Here is a 21798-nt window from a genome sequence, read left to right on the forward strand (position 1 = left end):
GATTTCTGATACATGGGATCATCTTTGTCATCCTCCTCCTCTATGTTTTCCAGAGCATTTATATCCGTTCTGTAATACGGTGACCAGAACTGCATGGCATAATCCAAATGAGGCCTAACCTAGGATATATAGAGTTGAAGAACAACCTGAGGACCTCTATTATTTATACTTCTAGATATGAAGCCAAGGATTCTGTTAGCTTTATTGTGAACACTAATGCACTGTTGCCTTGGTTTTAGATTACTGCTTACCAGAACTCCTAAATCCTTTTCGCAATCAGCAGTATTAAGATCTACATTATTTAGTTTATATGTGGCATGGTTATTTTCCTGTCCAACATTTAGAACTTTGCATTTGTCTATATTAAACTGCATCTGCCATTTCTCCGACTATTGCATCAGTCTATTCAAATCATCCTGAAGTGCTCTATGATCCTCATTAGAGTGAATTGAACGGCCTATTTTAGTGTCATAAGCAAATTTGCTTATGTCACTATTTTTTCCCTTATCTATGTCATTTATGTAAATTGTGAACAACAAACTGACCCCTGTGGAACACCGCTTGTGACGTGCCCCCATTCTGATTTTTCCCCATTTATGCAAACACACTGCTGCCTATTTGTCAGCCATGCCTCTACCCAGGAAAAAATTTATCCTCCTATTCCATTTGCCTTAAGTTTCCTCAATAGCCTCTGATGTAGAACTTGTTTGAAATGAAATGCAAATGATTAGTGGCAAAATGTCCTCATGAGGAATAGTGATGTTATATTCTGAGTGCCACAAGGATTGGTACTTGGTTTGATGTTCTAATTTATATAAATTAATACAGCAGGCATGTGGAGACAAATGCTTTTTAGGACTTGTTGAGCTGTTGGAGATTGAGAAGATTCAGGGAAACCGGTTAGCTGGACTTGAGTCCTGAAGGTGGGAAATATCCCTGAAGGTGTCAAATATCCCAAGCCCCTCTAAAGATGGGCTTCGGATATTTGCTGTATAGAGTGACATCTAAACTCTTGTATCTGCCCACCTCTGGCAAGAAACTGTTTCTTTTTCGTGTTGCCCTGCCTCGGTGAGAGATGGCCAGTGTGTTAAAAAAAATAATAATTTGGGATTCTGTTATTCCTGAGTATCTGTTTTTCAAAGAAATTCTAAAGCACTCTAATGCAAAACCTTAAATTCAAGAACAACACTGAAGCAATACTAAAGTTTACTGTATATTCAAGAATGACAGCTTGATCAGAAGGATCATAAGCTCAAGAAAAGATATTTTCTACCAAGATTTGAAAGCATAACTAGATTCCTAACTTAGCAGATACTGGCAACCTGTTGAGAAATCTAGTTCAGGTCATCCATCACTAATCTGGCAATCAGTAATCCAGTTCCATCAGTAATCCGGCACTAATTTCAGTTAGCATAATTTCAAATTTCAGGGGTCACCACACCAACCTGCTGCTACTGTTTGGTGGCCCTACTTGTTGCACAAGTTATTCCAATTTATTTTCCTCCATTTATTGTTATAACCTGCTCACTTATATCCCTGTTCATGGTTCCTACACATAAAAGAAATGCTTGTTATGTAAAGCACATACACCATACGTTGTCCATAAAAGACAAGGTGGCTTTGAAGCCACTATTGGTCGCTATGAGCTCAGCTCACTCAGATAAGATGTGACTGCTAAATTTGGGTCTACATATGAGAGAATAGGTTTGTGTGGCAAGTGTACACTACAAAAAAAAGTAGTGCAGCGCGCAGTTTACATTGAAAAAAAAACTGCGACTGTGTGTTTGGTGTAAAATGGCGACTGTGGTGTGTATTTTTGTATGTTGTATTCTCATGTTTTTTGATCTCATTTGATGGAAGATATATTACAGAAATAGATATGATTGTGATTGGTTACACAGGAAAGTACCTTGATATTGAGCTCAAAGTAGCAGAAATATTTGATTTTTGCCGATGTTCAGGAGTAAACAAATGGCGTCATCGTCCCATACATGTTCAGCTGGCTGGTCTGATACGTGGTCACGAATGGGTTGATACTATTTATACAATTATTACAATAAGGCAGTAGTCTGCATAATAATAAATCTTCTATTTTTTGTGTGAATAAATGCAAAATGGAAATCAAGTACATACATAAGAGGGGCCTGGAGACACGACTGATCAACAGAGAAAATGTTATTTTAGTGCCAGGAATGTCTGCATTGTTGATTCTGGACTCTATTTTGAAATTGGCATGTCTTGAAATTTGTTTGAAATTTGCCAAATTAACTATTTTTGACTACTTTATTGGGTAGTTGAAATAGATAAATGGGTGGTTTCTTGTACTCGGTTGACAGAATAAAAGGAATACTAGTGAAATAACTATGAGTTTGGTAGACTGGAACAATGGAATTGGCCAAAGAGTGGGCGAAATCGCCGATGCATAAATATCACTGTTGGGCTAACCTAACCTAACCTAACCACTCTGTAATCTGGCAAAGTCACTAATCCGGCACCTTACAGGTCCCGATGATGCCCGATTAGTGGTGGTCAGCCTGTAGCTACGTAAGAAAAGGCAAATTGTAGGAACATTCCTGAGCCCTGAATTTTGCTTGTAAAGAGTTATCCCTGTTTTAAATGAAATTAAACCTCTATGTTTAAAATAGGAAATAAGAGATAAAATTATAGAGAATAAAGGTCATGTTAAAGGAGAGAGAGAGAAATACTGAGTTCTAGAGTATGATAAAAAGATACTATATCAATATCTTGAAGTATTTGAAGTGAACCTGAATCCACCATAGGAAAATAAGATTCATCTCATTGAATACTATATGGAAAAGTAAAGGAGCAACTGTCAGGAAATGTCTTCATCAGAACCAAAACGAAAGTACTAGTGGCCTGGTGGCTGAAGCTCTCGCTTCACATACGGAGGGCCCGGGTTTGATTCCCAACAGGTGGAAGCACTTCGACGCATTTACTTACACCTGCTGTCCTGTTCACCTAACAGCAAATAGGTACCTGGGTGTTAGTCGACTGGTGTGGGTCACATCCTGGGGGACAAAATTGAGGACCCCAATGGAAATAAGTTACAGTCCTCGATGATGCGCTAACTTTCTTGGGTTGTCCTGGGTGGCTAACCCTCCAGGGTTAAAAATCCAAATGAAATCTTGTCTTATTATCCTATTATGATAGAGCACATGCTAGACTAGTTAATTATTGGTTCCTCAAAGTCTTAGTAATTGTTATTCCTCAAAGCTTTGGACGTACATGCAGTACAGTACTACGATATGCTAAGGTTTCACAGTATGTTATTGTTGTTCTAAATAATTTAAAATGTTTCTTTGTTTAACAGTTAAAGTGGAAAGTGAAAAGGAAATAGAGATGGTGCTTGCTGGACATGGACATATTTTTACAAAAATCAAGTTTTCCTTCACTGTTGAAGCTATGACTTTAGCACTGTTCACTGGAGGAGGTGATGCCCATGTAAGTTTGATTCTCTATCGTAATAGTTTCACTAAATGTTACAGTAATCTTGCTGCTATTTTTTTTAATAAAGTAGGTTGATGCATATGTAAATTTTCATGTTTAATATGTTTAATGTAAAATGTAATTATAGTGAAGCTAAAATGATTTAAATTTTAAAACAAAAGTTCACTCTTTTGTATCTCGTGTAAAATTGAAGCTTGTTGATGTTACAGCAATGTTCACAATTTAACTAGCTCCATATATCTTTATTATATGTAATCAACTATACTGTAGCACTGTAATAGCATATAATGTAATATTTATATTAATACAGTAATAATTTACCAGTTATTCTGTTAACTCTGACTGTTTTGATCATATATATACGTCTTAAGAGCCAGTGTTTCTGACGTATTAATGCTCCAAAATTCTAGCGGCTTCAAATCAAGCGGGAGAAAGCTGGTAGGCCCACATGTGAGAGAATGGGTCTGTGTGATCAGTGCGTGCAGTATAAAAAAATCATGCAGCAATCAATACATAATGAGAAAAAATAAACTCTGACTGTGTTTTTGGATTAAAACGCCGAATTTGAGGTGTATTTTCGTGTAGTATTTATGGCTGTGCAGTCATTTTCTTGGTCTCATTTGATAGAATGGAAGAAATATTACAGAAATGGTGATGATTTTGATTAGTTTCACTATGAAAAGGACTTAGAAATTAAGCTCAAAGTAGCAGAAATGTTCAATTTTTTCTGATGTTTAAGTTTAAATAAAAATAAATTACGCCACATGTCCAGTACACGTCAACTGGTGAGCCTAATATTTTTTTCACAAGTGCACTGATATTATTTATACCATTTTTATAATAATGCAGTAGTCTACATAACAGTAAATCTTCTATTTTTTGTGTGAATAAAAATTCAAAATAGAAAGCAAGAGTAATATAAGAGGGGCGTGGAGACATGACTAATCAACAGAGAAAATGTTATTTTAGTGCCAGGAATGTCTGCATTGTTTATTCTGGACCCTGTTTTTAATTTGCATGAAATTGGCCAAATTGCCAATTTCTGACTGCTTTATTGGGCTGTTGAATTCGGTGAATGGACGGCTTCTTGTGTTCAGTCATTAGAACAAGTGGAGTTCTAAAAAAATAGCTATGATTTTAATTGACTGGAACAATGGAATTGTTAGAAAATAGGGCTCAAAGTGGGCGAAATCGCCTATGCGTAAATATCGCCAGGATCACTAACTTCGCAAGACAATAATTCCACAAGTTTTCTATTTAATTTCTTACTTTTGGTGTCATTACCATCGGGAAAAAGATTCTCTATTATTTCATAAGAATTTTTTTTTTCCCCCAAATATTTTGCGACACAGTGAGAGACTTCAGGATTTGGGGTCACGACAGTGAAAGGGTTAAAGTGAACACCACTTTAACCAAGCCTCTTCCATCCCCTACCTTATAAAGCAATTCATTCATCCACCAAAACAAAGGAGGAAATTGGGGAAGCAGACACTTGAATTTATAAGAACATTATATTCAGACATAGTAAAGGATGTCATGTACAAGAAGCAGTTTAGCTTAGCAAGTAACTGAAATCAGGCTGAAAAAAAAAAAAACGTAAATGAGGTGATATGAGAGGAAACCTACAAATACAATTGTAAGAATAACACTTAAAAATGTGTGTACACACAAACAACCATGTAATAACACATGATAAATAATTTGAGAGGATAAACAAGACTTCGTACATAATAATGCCCACATGTATTATGTACAAAGTCTCTTGTTTATCCTGTCAAATTATTATTTATCATTTGTTAAATGGTTGTGTGTGTATTCACATTTTTAAATTTCTCATTCTTGTATTGGATTTCTAATTTTCCTCCCATGTCAGTAGGCAGCAGACTTGGACACACACATTATTCGTAAGTTTACGAGAGAGGCAGAATGGTACCCAGTGTGAATTTACGTAAGACAGTTAACCTTTTCAGGGTCTGTGCCGTAGATCTACGGCTTTACTTTGAGGTTCCAAACCGTAGATCTACGCCATGAGCTCATCTCACTCTGATAAGCTGTGAGCAGTAAATTTGGGTCTAGATATGAGAGAATACATCTATGTGGTATGTGTGCACCATATAAAAGAAATCCTGCAGCATGCAATGCATAATGAGAAAAAAACCGAGGCCGTAATTTTTTATTAAAACTGTAACTTTGCGGTGTTTTTTCGTATGTTTTTTATAGTTGTATTTGCAATTTCTTGGTCTCATTTGATAGAATGGAAGATGTAGTACAGAAATAGAGATGATTTTGATTGGTTTTAGTACTGAAAATGGCTTGAAAGCAAGCTCAATGTAGTGGAAATGTTAAATTTTTGCTGATGTTCAAGAGTAAACAAATGACCTCACACGTCTAATACACGCCAGTGGGTGGGTCAGATATACGTTCACAAATGTGCTGATATTATTTATACAATTATTACAATATTGCATGAGAGTAAATCTCTTATTTTTTGGTTTGAATAAAAATCAAAATGGAATTCATTTGTAAAGCCTCAAAACATAACTAATGAACAGAGAAAATGTTAGTTCAGTGCCAGGAATGCCAGCATTGTTTATTCTGGAGCCTATTTTGAAATTGGAATATTTTGAACTTTGCACTAAATTGGCCAAATTACCAATTTCCAATCACTATTTTGTAGTTGAAACAGTTGAATTGGTGATTTCTTGTGTTCAATCAATAGAATAGACATATTACTAGTGAAATAGCTAAGAATTTGGTCAATTGAAATAAAGTAATTGGCCTAAAATGGGAGTTAGTTGGCAAAATCGCCGATGCGTAAATATCGCTGACACATCAAAATTCGCGAGAGCATAAGTTTGTCAATTTTCCATCGAATTTTGTACTTCTTGTTTTATTACCTTCAGAAAAAGATTCTCTACCATTTCATAAGAAAACACCAAAATTATGTTTTGAAAATTCTTGGACACTGGTGCGCACTTTGAAATTTGGTCTCTGGACCCTGAGAGGGTTAAGTGAATATCAGAAATTTTGCGAGAGGTAACACTACTGGATGATTATTTTGTAAAAAAAAAAAAAAAATGGAAAATATATGAATGTCTTTCTCATGCTTAATAGTGCCATTTTTGTCTCGTCTCTTTACACATTCACTAAATGTGAATGTCAGTTTTGGAAATCCTTAACCCCTAAATGGTCCAAATGTATATATACATTCTTACTGCTACCGCTCCAAACATATGTATATGTTTTATTTTTCCTGCCTCCAAATTTGGCACGATTGGCTTAATTTGCCTGGTCAGCATAGAATGGGTCTTGACACTCGATGTGCACCATATTAAAAAAATCTGGGACCACTTAGTACCTTGTGGGAGTGCCAGATAAATTGAGCGCCAGCTAGAGCAAACAGTGCAACAAACACCAAGGATTCACTGATGTAATGTCATATTAACACTTCCTTTTTAACCCCTCGACTGTCGCAACCCCAAATCCTGAGGTGTCTTTTAGTGTTGCAAAATTTAACCCCTTCAGGGTCCAAGGCCCAAATCTGAAGTGGTGCCCCAGTGTCCAAGAATTTAAAAAAAAAAAAAATTTGTTATTTTTTCTTATGAAATGGTAGAGAATCTTTTTGTGAAGGTAATAAAACAAAAAGTACGAAATTTGATGGAAAATTGACGAAATTATGCTCTTGCGAATTTTGATGTGTCAGTGATATTTACGAATCGGCGATTTTGCCGACTTTGACTCCCATTTTAGGCCAATTACATTATTCCAGTCAACCAAATTCTTAGCTATTTCACTAGTATTACTTCTATTCTATCGATTGAGCACAAGAAATCGCCAAGTCAACTGTTTCAACTACAAATTAAAGTGATCGGAAATTGTTAATTTGGCCAATTTAACACAGTTCAAAATATTCCAATTTCAAAATAGGGTCCAGAATAAACAATGTAGGTATTCCTGGAACTAAACTAACATTTCCTCTGTTCATTAGTTACGTTTTGAGGCTTTACAAACGAATTCCATTTTGATTTTTTATTCACATATTGAATTTTTATTCACACCAAAAAATAGAAGATTTACTGTTATGCAATACTGTAATAATTGTATAAATATCATCACCATATTTGTGAATGCATATTAGACCCACCAGCTGGCGTGTATTAGATGTGTGAGGTCGTTTGTTTACTCTTGAATATCGGCAAAAATTTAACATTTCTGCTACTTTGAGCTTAGTTTCAAGCCATTTCCAGTGCGAAAACCAATCAAAATCATCTCTATTTCTGTAATATGTCTAACATTCTATCAAATGAGACCAAGAAATCACAAATAGAACTATAAAAAACATAGGAAAAAACACTGCAAAGTTGCTGTTTTAATCAAAAAATCATGATTTCAGTTTTCTCTCTCATTATACACAGCATGCTGCAGGATCTGTTTTATGTGGTGCACACATATCACATAGATGTATTCTCTTATATCTAGGCCCAAATGTACCACTCACAGTTTATCAGAGTGAGCTGAGCTCATGACGTAGATCTACGGTTTGGACCCTGGACATAAAGCCGTAGATCTAAGGGACGGACCCTCAAAGGGTTAAAAAACAAAAAATTAGTTTTTCTTATGAAGTGATAGAGAATCTTTTCTCGATTGTAATGACACCAAAAGAACAAAATTTGATGGAAAACTGACAAAATTAGGCTCTAGCGAAGTTAGCGACCTCGGCGGTGTTTACAAATTGGCAATTTCGCCCACTTTGAGCCCTATTTTTGGCTAATTCCATTGTTCCAGTCGACCAAACTCATAGCTATTTCTTTAGAACTCCATTTTTTCTATTGACTGAGTACAAGAAACTGCCCATTTTCCAATTTCAACTACCTAATAATAATGTCAGAAATTTGCAATTTGGCCAATTTAACAAAAATTAAAAAGTATGCCAATTTCAAAATAGGGTCCAGAATGAACAATGCAGACACTCCTGGCTCTAAAATAACATTTTCTTTGTTCATCAGCCACGTCTCTAGGCCCCTCTGATATTACTCTTACTTTCTATTTTGAATTTTTATTCAAACAAAAATCAGAAGCTTTACTGTTATGCAGACTACTGCAGTATTGTAATGTATAAATAATGTCAACTCATTCATGACTGCATATTAAAATGGCTACTTGGACATTTATTGGAAAATGACATCATTTGTTTACTTTTGAAAATCAGCAAAAATCAAACATTTCCCCTACTTTGAGCTCCATTTCAAGGTTCTTTTCATAGTATAACTAATCAATATCACCTCTATTTCTATAATGTTTTCCATTGTATCAAATGAGACTAAGAAAACGAGAATACAACCATAAATACTATGTGAAAATAGACCACAAAGTTGGCATTTTAATTAAAAAAAAATGGTTGGAGTTTTTTTTTTCTCATTATGCACTGCGTGCTGCAGGATTTTTTTTATATGGTGCACAGTGACCACACAGACCCATTCTCTCATATGTGGGCCTACCAGCTTTCTCCTGCTTGATTTGAAGCCGCTAGAATTTGAGTATATATACGTCAAAAACAGTGGCTCGTAAGACGTATGTGTACAACCAAAACAGTCAAGGGGTTAAGAGGAAAGTGATGTTAACCCCAAGTTTAGGGTCTATCTGTCTCTCTCTCTGTCTAAGGTATACAATACCGACAAGATGAAAGTTAAGACAGTTGTGCAACATCTGGTCATCTTTATTTTAGAGATTTCGCCATCCAGTGGCTTTATCAATATAGATCCTAGGACATAATTGGAAAACAGAAGAACTGTATACAAAAGATGAGGTAATCAGTCCCTCAGCGTTGGTGTTGAGAGCACCATGGTTGTAGAGATTCTACAACCACGGTACTGTCAACACTAACTCCAAGGCTGAGGGACTCCAAGGCTGAGGGACTGGGTGAGAGAACATAGATACTTTTGGACCATTTAGGGATTAATTTTTCTTGGAGTAAGAACATGAATAAAATAATTGTTTCTAAATAGTTTTATGTATTGTATGAGGTTTTTTCATACAAGAAAGATTGTAAATATATAAAAATAAAGCATGAAAAAACTTTAATCTCCAAAAATGTGGCACAGAGTGAATTTCTTTATTTATTGGGTAAATAATTTGGCAGCAAATTTCTTGGTAATTATTTTTTTTTTTTTTTGCTGCTGACTAGTCTGATTATGTTCCTGGCGGGTGCTTGCCTAGGGCTCCTTGAACTATCAGTCATACCTCACTTGATACTGCTTCAGGTGCTGCCCATTTGTATGTAATTGGTGATTCAGTTTATTGGCTTCTTTATTCAGCTTCTTGTTTGCACTTCACATCCTCTCATTAAAAAATAATAGTGGGCAAAGGGTCTTAGTTTTCAATCTCAGAAGCTTTCATTTTAAGTGTGAACTCTTCTATCACATATTTTTTCCATTTTCTGGAAGTAATAAAATAAGACAGGTATATCCTGAAGCAAGTGTTTAGTGTGTAAAAGCAGAGAATCGACTTCTTTATCAGAAATGTAAGAGGAAAATGTGTTTTACATGGATGCATGCTAAGAGAGTACCTGCCATGCCATGATAGCAGTAATATGTTCTTGGGTTTTAGTGCATCAGAACTCATTACTAAATGAACGTACAATAAACTTTTGATAAAGTGGACTAATAGTGGGAAGTGGGTGGCTGGGAATGGCGGTATGGTAGATGGAGACGAGTTTTGCCGGGATAATAACTGACAGTTCTGTAACCACCATATTTTGACCCATTGAACTTGGTCAAATACAGTGGACCCCCCACCTTACAATATTAATCCGTTCCTGAGAGTTCATCGTAAGCCGAAATTATCGTTAGCTGAATTAATTTTCCCCATAAATAATGGAAATCAAATTAATCTGTTCCTGACACCCCAAAGTTTGAAAAAAAATTTTTTTTACCACATGAAATATTAATTTTAATACACGCAAACTGAAGAAGACATGCACAATTGCTACTCTACTAAGAATAGAATATATGACACTTACCTTTATTGAAGATCTGGTGATGATTGATGGGATGGGAGGAGGGGAGAATGTGGAAGTTATTGTTTAGAAGGGGAGTCTCCTTCCATTAGGACTTGAGGTAGCAAGTCCTTTTCCGGGGTTACTTCTTTTAATGCCACTAGGACCAGCTTGAGATTTCCTTAGTCTCTTTTTTCAATTCCATACTAATTCTCACCCTTCTTACCACAGGGATGGCACTAGAAGCTTTCTTGGGGTCCATGGTGACTTATTTTGCAGTTACAAGCACTAAAAACACTGGGATAATGTGAAATGTACCGAATGTATGCGTGGATGCGACCGCACTGGCTGGCTTGTAAACAGTCACTGAGGCCACACTTGGGACGCGTCCCAGATGAATCATGTAAGGCAAGTTTTTTATCGTGAGGCGAGGCAAAATTTTTGCATTCAAATGCTTCGTATGGCGGATTTAATGTAATGCGATGCGTTCGTAAGGCGGGGGTCCACTGTATTACAAAAGTACATTATGTTGAAGTCCGATAAATTGGAGGTCTCTTTGCGCCAAAGCGTGAGATATTTTTAATTTTGTAAATAGATATGCTGGCTACACAAAGCAGCAAGTGTATAGTGTGGCTGAAATAGGTATTTTCTTGGAACATTAAATATGTAATTATGGAATTGCATCATGTCTGCAGACAAGCAAACTGTTAACCCATCTATAGTCAGTCAGTTTATTTCTACACGATACACTGTTGTAGCGTGCGCAAGGTAATATTTTGTGAAGAGATTCAGGGAAACTGGTTAGCCGGACTTGAGTCCTGGGGGTGGGAAGTACAATGCCTGCTCTTTAACCCTTTTACTGTTGGTGCCGTAGTACTACAGCTTACAAGCCAATGTTGGTCCCGTAGTACTGTGGCTTACAAGCCAGTATTGGTGCCGTAGTACTATGCCAAAATTCTAGCGGCTTCAAATCTAGCAGGAGAAAGCTGGTAGGCCTGCATGTGAGAGAATGGGTCTGCATGCTCAATGTGCGCAGTATAAAAAAATCGGGGAGCCAGTGGTGCATTGTAGGAGTACCATTTCAGTAGGCCTTGTTTACCGTGTTTTTTGGTAAGAAGTAGCTCAGTCCCCAGCAAATTGGGACTCTTCTCTTCCCAGTTGACACTTCACTTACACTTCCCAGATGGAAGTGTCAGTGAAGATGAATTTTATGGTTTTGAGGAGTTTGTGACCGAAAGCAATGCCCAGGATTCCAGAAATAGTGCTGAATACCCAGACGACCATCAACCTAGGATAACCCAAAAAAGTCGAAGTGACTTATTTCCATATGGGTGGTGGGGAAGACAGCTTGCTTATTGGGGAAGACGGTATGGGTAATGGGTGGTGGTGTAATGCATCATGTGACACCAGCCACGCTGTTCTCGGCAATCAACAACAAAGGCTACTTTCAACCGTCCACACAACAACCTTCCACAAGCTGTAGCAGTTCTAGGAACGTGTCCAGTGACTATGTGTGTATTTATTGTAGAACAATAGTAATAAACAACTTTTTTTTTTGTTTGGGTAAATAGGTTTTGTAAACAATGATAACAATGTTTGTGTGGTTATTGTGTTGCATACAATGAGTGGATATATATAAATTACATATTATATTGGTCTCACAGGCCACAAAAGTTACTTGAAAAAAAAAATAGAATGAAAGTAAAAATATTACTGAGTGAGCAGCAGTCGCCAATGTTGCTGTAAGCGGTTCACTGTCAACTTCACGCCTCAATATCTCAGTACGTACTGATCGCAGAAAAAAAAAAATCTCATAAAACACTCATAAAAATGTTCTTAAGATTTGGCAAGAATTTTTTTTTCTTTTTTTTTTCGAATATTTTTCATCACTGAGAACAAGTTTGTGATTAGGGGTCTCAACAGTGAAAGGGTTAAAGGAGGGGTTTAGGATATTGGCTGTTTGGAGTGACAACTCGTATCTGAGCACCATCCTGCCTCGGTGGGAAACGGCCGATGTGTTAAAAAAAAAAAATTTATGCAGAAATGGGTGATACTTCAATGCATGTAGAAAACCCATGGTTATGCAGAGCATTTCAGGTAAGCTAAAGTTGAACTTAACACTACAAGGGCAATAAACTATGAATTTAAGGCCATTAAATGTATACAAATAAGTATATAATGAATGTACAGTGGACCCTCGGCTAACGATATTAATCCGTTCCTGAGAGCTCATCGTTAGACGAAATTATGGTTAGCTGAATTAATTTTCCCCATTAGAAATAATAGAAATCTAATCTGTTCCTGACACCCCAAAGTATGAAAAAAAAAATTACCACATAAAATATACATTTTCCTACACACAAAGAGAAGAAGACATGCACAATTACTACTGTACTAAATAAAGAATACATGACACTTACCTTTATTGAAAATCTGGTGATGATTGATGGGATGGGAGGAGGGGAGATGGTGGAAGTTATTGTTTGGAAGGGGAATCCTTTTCCATGAGGACTTGAGGTAGGAAGTCCTTTTCCAGGGATACTTAAGTCCTCATACACAAATAAACAGTCATGGCATTGTGCCTTTTTTTTTATTTACTTAAGTCCTTTTCCAGGGTTACTTATCTTCTTTTAACCCTTAACCCTCTTTTAACCCTCATCTGGCAGGACGGTAGTACTTCCCTAGAATTTATAAATATATATACGTCTTACAAGGTAACCCTCTGACTGTCGAGGTCGTATATATACGTCTTACAAGGTACCGTGTTTGACGTATATATATTCATAAATTCTAGGGAAGTGCTACCGTCCTGCCAGATGACTGTGAAACAGAAACCTGTAACTGTTTTGCATGATGGTAGGATTGCTGGTTTCTTTTTCTGTCCTAAACACGCTAGATAACAGGGATATCTTGCTACTCCTACTTACACTTTGGTCACACTTCACAGACACGCACATGCATATATATATGTACATACATCTAGGTTTTTCTCTTTTTTCTAAATAGCTCTTGTTCTTCTTTATTTCTTCTATTGTCCATGGGGAAGTGGAAAAGAATCTTTCCTCTATAAGCCATGCGTGTCGTATGAGGCGACTAAAATGCCGGGAGCAATGGGCTAGTAACCCCTTCTCCTGTAGACATTTACTAAAAAAGAGAAGAAGAAAAACTTTATAAAACTGGGATGCTTGAATGTGCGTGGATGTAGTGCGGATGACAAGAAACAGATGATTGCTGATGTTATGAATGAAAAGAAGTTGGATGTCCTGGCCCTAAGTGAAACAAAGCTGAAGGGGGTAGGGGAGTTTCGGTGGGGGGAAATAAATGGGATTAAATCTGGAGTATCTGTGAGAGTTAGAGCAAAGGAAGGGGTAGCAGTAATGTTGAAGGATCAGTTATGGAAGGAGAAAAGAGAATATGAGTGTGTAAATTCAAGAATTATGTGGATTAAAATAAAGGTTGGATGCGAAAAGTGGGTCATAATAAGCGTGTATGCACCTGGAGAAGAGAGGAATATAGAGGAGAGAGAGAGATTTTGGGAGATGTTAAGTGAATGTATAGGAGCCTTTGAACCAAGTGAGAGAGTAATTGTGGTAGGGGATCTGAATGCTAAAGTAGGAGAAATTTTTAGAGAGGGTGTGGTAGGTAAGTTTGGGGTGCCAGGTGTAAATGATAATGGGAGCCCTTTGATTGAACTTATAGGTAATACATATTTTAAGAAAAAGAGGTTAAATAAGTATACAAGATATGATGTAGGGCGAAATGACAGTAGTTTGTTGGATTATGTACTGGTAGATAAAAGACTGTTGAGTAGACTTCAGGATGTACATGTTTATAGAGGGGGCCACAGATATATCAGATAACTTTCTAGTTGTAGCTACACTGAGAGTAAAAGGTAGATGGGATACAAGGAGAATAGAAGCATCAGGGAAGAGAGAGGTGAAGGTTTATAAACTAAAAGAGGAGGCAGTTAGGGTAAGATATAAACAGCTATTGGAGGATAGATGGGCTAATGAGAGCATAGGAAATGGGGTCGAAGAGGTATGGGGTAGGTTTAAAAATGTAGTGTTAGTGTTCAGCAGAAGTTTGTGGTTACAGGAAAGTGGGTGCGAGAGGGAAGAGGAGCGATTGGTGGAATGATGATGTAAAGAGAGTAATAAAGGAGAAAAAGTTAGCATATGAGAAGTTTTTACAAAGTAGAAGTGATGCAAGGAGGGAAGAGTATATGGAGAAAAAGAGAGAGGTTAAGAGAGTGGTGAAGCAATGTAAAAAGAGAGCAAATGAGAGAGTGGGTGAGATGTTATCAACAAATTTTGTTGAAAATAAGAAAAAGTTTTGGAGTGAGATTAACAAGTTAAGGAAGCCTAGAGAACAAATGGATTTGTCAGTTAAAAATAGGAGAGGAGAGTTATTAAATGGAGAGTTAGAGGTATTGGGAAGATGGAGGGAATATTTTGAGGAATTGTTAAATGTTGATGAAGATAGGGAAGCTGTGATTTCGTGTATAGGGCAAGGAGGAATAACATCTTGTAGGAGTTAGGAAGAGCCGTTTGTGAGTGTGGGGGAAGTTCGTGAGGCAGTAGGTAAAATGAAAGGGGGCAAGGCAGCTGGGATTGATGGGATAAAGATAGAAATGTTAAAAGCAGGTGGGGATATAGTTTTGGAGTGGTTGGTGCAATTATTTAATAAATGTATGGAACAGGGTAAGGTACCTAGGGATTGGCAGAGAGCATGCATAGTTCCTTTGTATGAAGGCAAAGGGGACAGAAGAGAGTGCAAAAATTATAGGGGGATGAGTCTGTTGAGTATACCTGGTAGAGTGTATGGTAGAGTTATTATTGAAAGAATTAAGAGTAAGATGGAGAATAGGATAGCAGATGAACAAGGAGGCTTTAGGAAAGGTAGGGGGTGTGTGGACCAGGTGTTTACAGTGAAACATATAAGTGAACAGTATTTAGATAAGGCTAAAGAGGTCTTTGTGGCATTTATGGATTTGGAAAAGGCGTATGACAGGGTGGATAGGGGGGCAATGTGGCAGATTTTGCAGGTGTATGGTGTAGGAGGTAGGTTATTGAAAGCAGTGTAGAGTTTTTACGAGGATAGTAAGGCTCAAGTTAGAGTACGTAGGAAAGAGGGAAATTATTTCCCAGTAAAAGTAGGCCTTAGACAAGGATGTGTGATGTCACCGTGGTTGTTTAATATATTTATAGATGGGGTTGTAAGAGAAGTAAATGCGAGGGTCTTGGCAAGAGGCGTGGAGTTAAAAGATAAAGAATCACACATAAAGTGGGAGTTGTCACAGTTGCTCTTTGCTGTTGACACTGTGCTCTTGGGAGATTCTGAAGAGAAGTTGCAGAGATTGGTGGATGAATTTGGTAGGGTGTGCAAAAGAAGAAAATTAGAAGTGTATACAGGAAAGAGTAAGGTTATGAGGATAACAAAAAGATTAGGTGATGAAAGATTGGATATCAGATTGGAGGGAGAGAGTATGGAGGAGGTGAATGTATTCAGATATTTGGGAGTGGACATGTCAGCGGATGGGTCCATGAAAGATGAGGTGAATCATAGAATTGATGAGGGGAAAAGGGTGAGTGGTGCACTTAGGAGTCTGTGGAGACAAAGAACTTTGTCCTTGGAGGCAAAGAGGGGAATGTATGAGAGTATAGTTTTACCAACGCTCTTATATGGGTGTGAAGCATGGGTGATGAATGTTGTAGCGAGGAGAAGGCTGGAGGCAGTGGAGATGTCATGTCTGAGGGCAATGTGTGGTGTGAATATAATGCAGAGAATTCGTAGTTTGGAAGTTAGGAGGAGGTGTGGGATTACCAAAACTGTTGTCCAGAGGGCTGAGGAAGGGTTGTTGAGGTGGTTCGGACATGTAGAGAGAATGGAGCGAAACAGAGTGACTTGAAGAGTGTATCAGTCTGTAGTGGAAGAAAGGCGGGTTAGGGGTCGGCCTAGGAAAGGTTGGAGGGAGGGGGTAAAGGAGGTTTTGTGTGCGAGGGGCTTGGACTTCCAGTAGGCATGCGTGAGCGTGTTTGATAGGAGTGAATGGAGACAAATGGTTTTTAATACTTGACGTGCTGTTGGAGTGTGAGCAAAGTAACATTTATGAGGGGTTCAGGGAAACCAGCAAGCTGGACTTGAGTTCTGGAGATGGGAAGTACAGTGCCTGCACTCTGAAGGAGAGGTGTTAATGTTGCAGTTTAAACTGTAGTGTAAAGCACCCTTCTGGCAAGACAGTGATGGAGTAAATGATGGTGAAAGTTTTTCTATTTCGGGCCACCCTGCCTTGGTGGGAATCGGCCAGTGTGGTAATAGATGTCGTTTTGATAAGGACCTGCCTCGTATGGGCCAGTAGGCCTTCTGCAGTGTTCCTACATTCTTATGTTCTTATGTTCTTAATAAAAATTCTAGCGGCTTCAAATCAAGCAGGAGAAAGCTGGTAGGCCCACATGTGAGAGAATGGGTCTGTGTGGTCAGTGTGCACCATATAAAAAAATCCTGGAGCATGCAGTGCATAATGAGGAAAAAAAAAAACTCTGACCGTTTTTTTTGTTAATTAAAATGCCAAATTTGTGGTCTATTTTCGTATAGTATTTATGGTTGTATGTATTCTCGTTTTCTTGGTCTCATTTGATAGAATGGAAAACATATTATAGAAATAGAGGTGATTTTGATTGATTTTACTATAAAAAGAACCTGGAAATGGAGCTCAAGGTAGGGGAAATGTTTGATTTTTGCCAATGCTCAAAGCTAAACAAGTGATGTCATTGTCCAATAAATGTCCAACTAGCCATTCTAATATGCAGTCATGAATGGGTTGATGCTATTTATACAATTATTACAGTATTGCAGTAGTCTGCATAGCAGTAAATCTTCTATTTTTTGTTTGAATAAAAATTCAAAATAGAAAGCAAAAGTAATATCTTAGGGGCTTGGAGACGTGACTGATGAACAAAGAAAATTTTATTTTAGAGCCAGGAATGTCTGCATTGTTCATTCTGGATCTTATTTTGAAATTGTCATATTTTTTTAATTTTCATGAAATTGGCCAAATTGCAAATTTCTGTCCACGTTATTGGGTAGTTGAAATCGGTAAATGGGCAGTTTCTTGTACTCAGTCGATAGAAAGAATGGAGTTCTAAAGAAATAGCTATGAGTTTGGTCGACTGGAACAAAAGAATTAGCCGAAAATAGGGCTCAAAGTAGGCGAAATCGCTGATTTGTAAATATCGCCGAGATCGCTAACTTCACGAGAGCGTAATTCCGTCAGTTTTCCATCAAATTTTATGTTTTTGGTGTCATTACAATCGGGAAAAGATTCTCTATCATTTCATAAGAAAAAAATTTTTTTTTTGACACCAGGAGACACTTCAGGATTGGGGGTTGTGACAGTAAAGGGGTTAAATGGTCCAAATGTATACAGTAGGGCCCCACATATACAGTGGGTTAGGTTCCAGGCTGTTGCCGGAAAGCAGACATTGCCGGAAGGCAGAAAGCCATTTTTCCATTTATAAATGCCAGGCAACAAGTTTACACTAAATTATATTAAGTTAGTAATAGAACTAGGCATTAAAAGCACACAGTAAAATCCATTCACAGTACATTCATTACTTATCATTCATTACTTAATATACAATATTTAAAACATCCCAGAGAGTTAAAATACACATACAGTACACTCACTATTTACCTTAAAATATGTGTAGTCTTAATATAGGAAGAGAGGTGAGTAGTATTTATTTGTAGGAAGTCAGTGTAGGCAGCCGGTAGGTGTAGCCCGCCTGGGCTACACCTACCAGCTACCTACACTGTGGCCCAGAGCCATATTATTAGCGTCGACATACCTTGTTCATTGAATTTAATCGTTTCTAACAATTACCTTTAGATGCCATCATAAACGAAGGGAGAAGTAATGAATAATTCATGCCGAAAATTGTAAACAAAAGCGGAGTGGGGGAGTGGCTGGGCCAAACGTAGATTCATACAAGTTTTGTCTGATGGCTGAGCAGAGAAAACGTAATGTTATCCCTCCGCCCGGCTACCACACAGCTCCACAAGTGTTATTATCAGAGCACATATAAAATATGCAATAAATGCCAGACAACAAGTTTACACTAACTTATATTAAGTTAGCAATAGAAATGGGGATTAAAAACACAATAAAAGGTAAGAGACACACAGAGTACACTTATTACTTACCTTAAAATATTAATATTAATGTGTGAGAGGTGAGTGGCAGGGTGTTTATTGAATAAAATCGGAATGGTACACCATCATAGTCTAACTTGGTACTTAACCCTTTCAGGGTCCAAGGCCAATATCTGAAGTGGTGCACCAGTGTCCAAGAATTTAAAAAAAAAAAATTTGTTATTATTTCTTATGAAATGGTAGAGAATCTTTTTCTGAAGGTAATAAAACAAAAAGTATGAAATTTGATGGAAAATTGACGAAATTATGCTCTCGTGAATTTTGACATGTCAGCGATATTTACGAATCGGTGATTTTGCTGACTTTGACTCCCATTTTAGGCCAATTACATTATTCCAGTCAACCAAATTCTTAGCTATTTCACTAGTATTACTTCTATTGATTGAGCACAAGAAATCGTCAAGTCAACTGTTTCAACTACAAAATAAAGTGATCGGAAATTGGTAATTTGGCCAATTTAACACAAAGTTCAAAATATTCGAATTTCAAAATAGGGTCTAGAATAAACAATGTACGTATTCCTGGCACTAAACTAACATTTCCTCTGTTCATTAGTTACGTTTTGAGGCTTTACAAATAAATTAAATTTTGATTTTTTATTCACATAATGAATTTTTATTCACACCAAACAATAGAAGATTTACTGTTATGCAATAGTGTAATAATTGTATAAATATCATCACCACATTTGTGAATGTATATTAGACCCACCAGCTGGCGTGTATTAGACGTGTGAGTTCGTTTGTTTACTCTTGAACATCGGCAAAAATTTAACATTTCCGCTACTTTAAACTCAATTTCAAACCATTTCTAGTGCTAAAATCAATCAAAATCATCTCTATTTCTGTAATATATCTTCCATTCTATTAAATGAAACCAAGAAATTACAAATACAACATAGGAAAAAACATAGGAAAGTCACTGTTTTAATAAAAAATCACGGTCTCGGGTTTTTTCTCTTTATACTCAGTGTACTGCAGAATTTGTTTCATGTGGTGCACACATACCACATAGATGTATTCTCTCATATCTAGGCCCAAATTTACCACTCACAGTTTATCAAGAGTGAGCTGAGCTCATGGCGTAGATCTACGGTTTGGACCCTGAAAGGGTTAAAGCAAGAGTCTTACAACTCCTCTTTTTATCACAGCTAAGTTTAGATGCCATCGTCAATGAGAGCCATCTAGTTAACGAAAGAGTAAACGAGAGAGAGAACGAGATACAGAGTTCAGACAATGTAAGAACACAAACTGAACAGGTAGTGGGCGATCACTTGGTCAGGCGAAATAAATGCCTATTAATATGTGTGTACTTTTAGTTCATTCACGTACGTTTGTAAAAGTTTGTAAAACATTTACCTCAATATTTTTTTTATTATAATAATTACCTCACAATACAAATACTCTTACATTGTGTACAAGTTGTACAAGTTAGTTCAGAATAAACAAACAGCAACACACCATTTTTAGAGTGAATGAAGACATTATTATTATTATTATTATTACTATAAAAAGCACTAAACCCACAAGGGTTGTGAATTGCTGTATATAGAGTGAAGGCATACGAAAATATTTTTCTACAGTTATCCCCCAGTTTGACTAGAGAAAGCATAATTCTTCCGACACTACCCACACAGCCGCTTTGTAAACAAATCTCATATTTACGTCAATTTTTATTCTGTGAGTGTATGTATCATGTTTATATGCTATGTAATGGGTTTCATATATAATTTTGAAGAAAATATCGTAGATGGATTAATGAAAATGCCTATATTAATGTAAAATAAGACATTTAATGTGCCCAAGAGTGATTATTGTTACGTAGTATTGGTGTCATGAGTAGAGATACTTCACGATTTTAATGTGTACCTGCACACCAGCACAGTGTGCAAGTATATTTAGGTACAGGTACACATAAGTATAATTATCAGAGCACATATAAAATACGCAGTAATTTTAAAACACTTGAAATTTTGGAAAGTTTCCTGACATAATAGATGTGGTCACTGAGAATGTAAACAAACCAGGTGGGGCGCGCTGTATTTGAAAGACCGCTTGCCATATAGCAAATTTTGGTCATAATTTGACATCGCTGTATTAGCAGAATGCCATAAGGCGGGGCCCTGCTGTATATACGCTCTCTCTCATAGCGCCCCAAATGTATATATACGTTTCCTTTGTCATTCATTCAACATTGGCATGATAAGCCTGAGTCACCTATATATGAGAGAATGGGTGTGCGCACTCACTGTGCGCCATATGAAAAAAATTTGGGACGCCTGGGTACCATGTGCTCTTTTTTCCTATTAAAAAAAATCAATTTTTTTTTTCTCAAAAAATTCGGGGCGCTATGCGAGAGAACGTATATATACATTTGGACTGTTTAAGAGTTAATGCCACTAGGACCAGCTTAAGAGTCACTGGACCTCTGTCGCACAACAAATCTGTCCATAGAGCCCTGTACCTCGTGTTCCTTTAAGATTTGCCTAAAATGGGTCACAACATTGTCATTGTAATGGTCACCAGCATGGCTTGCAATAGCTGTGTTAGGGTGATTTTCATCCATAAAGGTTTGCAGTTCAACCCACTTTGCACACATTTCCTTAATCTTTGAAGTAGGCAACTTCAATTTCTCTCTCCCCTCCTCTGAAGCAGTTTCCTCAGGTCTGGCCTCTTGCTGTTGCAGATGGTTAGATGGTTAATTCTTTGTCGTCGTCCTCCACCAACTCTTCCACATCCTCCCCACTAACCTCCAACCCCAAGGACTTCCCCAATGCCACAGTAGATTCCACAACTGGCATAGGCTTCTCAGGGTTAGCCCCAAACCCTTCAAAATCCCTCTCTTCTACACATTCTTGCCACAATTTCCTCCAAGCAGTGTTCAAGGTCCTCTTATTCACTCTCTCCCAAGCCTTATAAGGTTTACACAACTGAGGATATTGAAGTGATCTTTCCAAAACTCTCTTAGGGTCGATTGAGTGTCTGAGGTCACTTCACAGCACTTTTGAAACAGCTTTTATGTAGAGTTTTTTGAAGTTTGATATGACCTGCTGGTCCATGGGCTGGAGGAGAGGAGTGGTATTAGGAGGCAAAAACTTTATTTTCATATAGCTCATGTCCCCAGAA

General features: G+C 37.3%; 1 protein-coding gene across 2 annotated transcripts in view; it reads left to right on the forward strand.

Annotated features, from left to right (window-relative positions):
- Positions 1-21798, forward strand: part of LOC128706587 (intermembrane lipid transfer protein VPS13C-like) — a 288856-nt gene that overhangs the window by 106264 nt on the left and 160794 nt on the right. For both annotated transcript variants that reach the window (XM_070090626.1, XM_070090633.1), the window contains one exon: positions 3332-3462. In XM_070090626.1, coding sequence (XP_069946727.1) covers positions 3332-3462 — 131 coding nt within the window. The remainder of the gene's footprint in view (positions 1-3331; positions 3463-21798) is intronic.

The sequence above is a fragment of the Cherax quadricarinatus genome, chromosome 3, assembly GCF_038502225.1.
Source record: "Cherax quadricarinatus isolate ZL_2023a chromosome 3, ASM3850222v1, whole genome shotgun sequence".
Taxonomy (NCBI): domain Eukaryota; kingdom Metazoa; phylum Arthropoda; class Malacostraca; order Decapoda; family Parastacidae; genus Cherax; species Cherax quadricarinatus.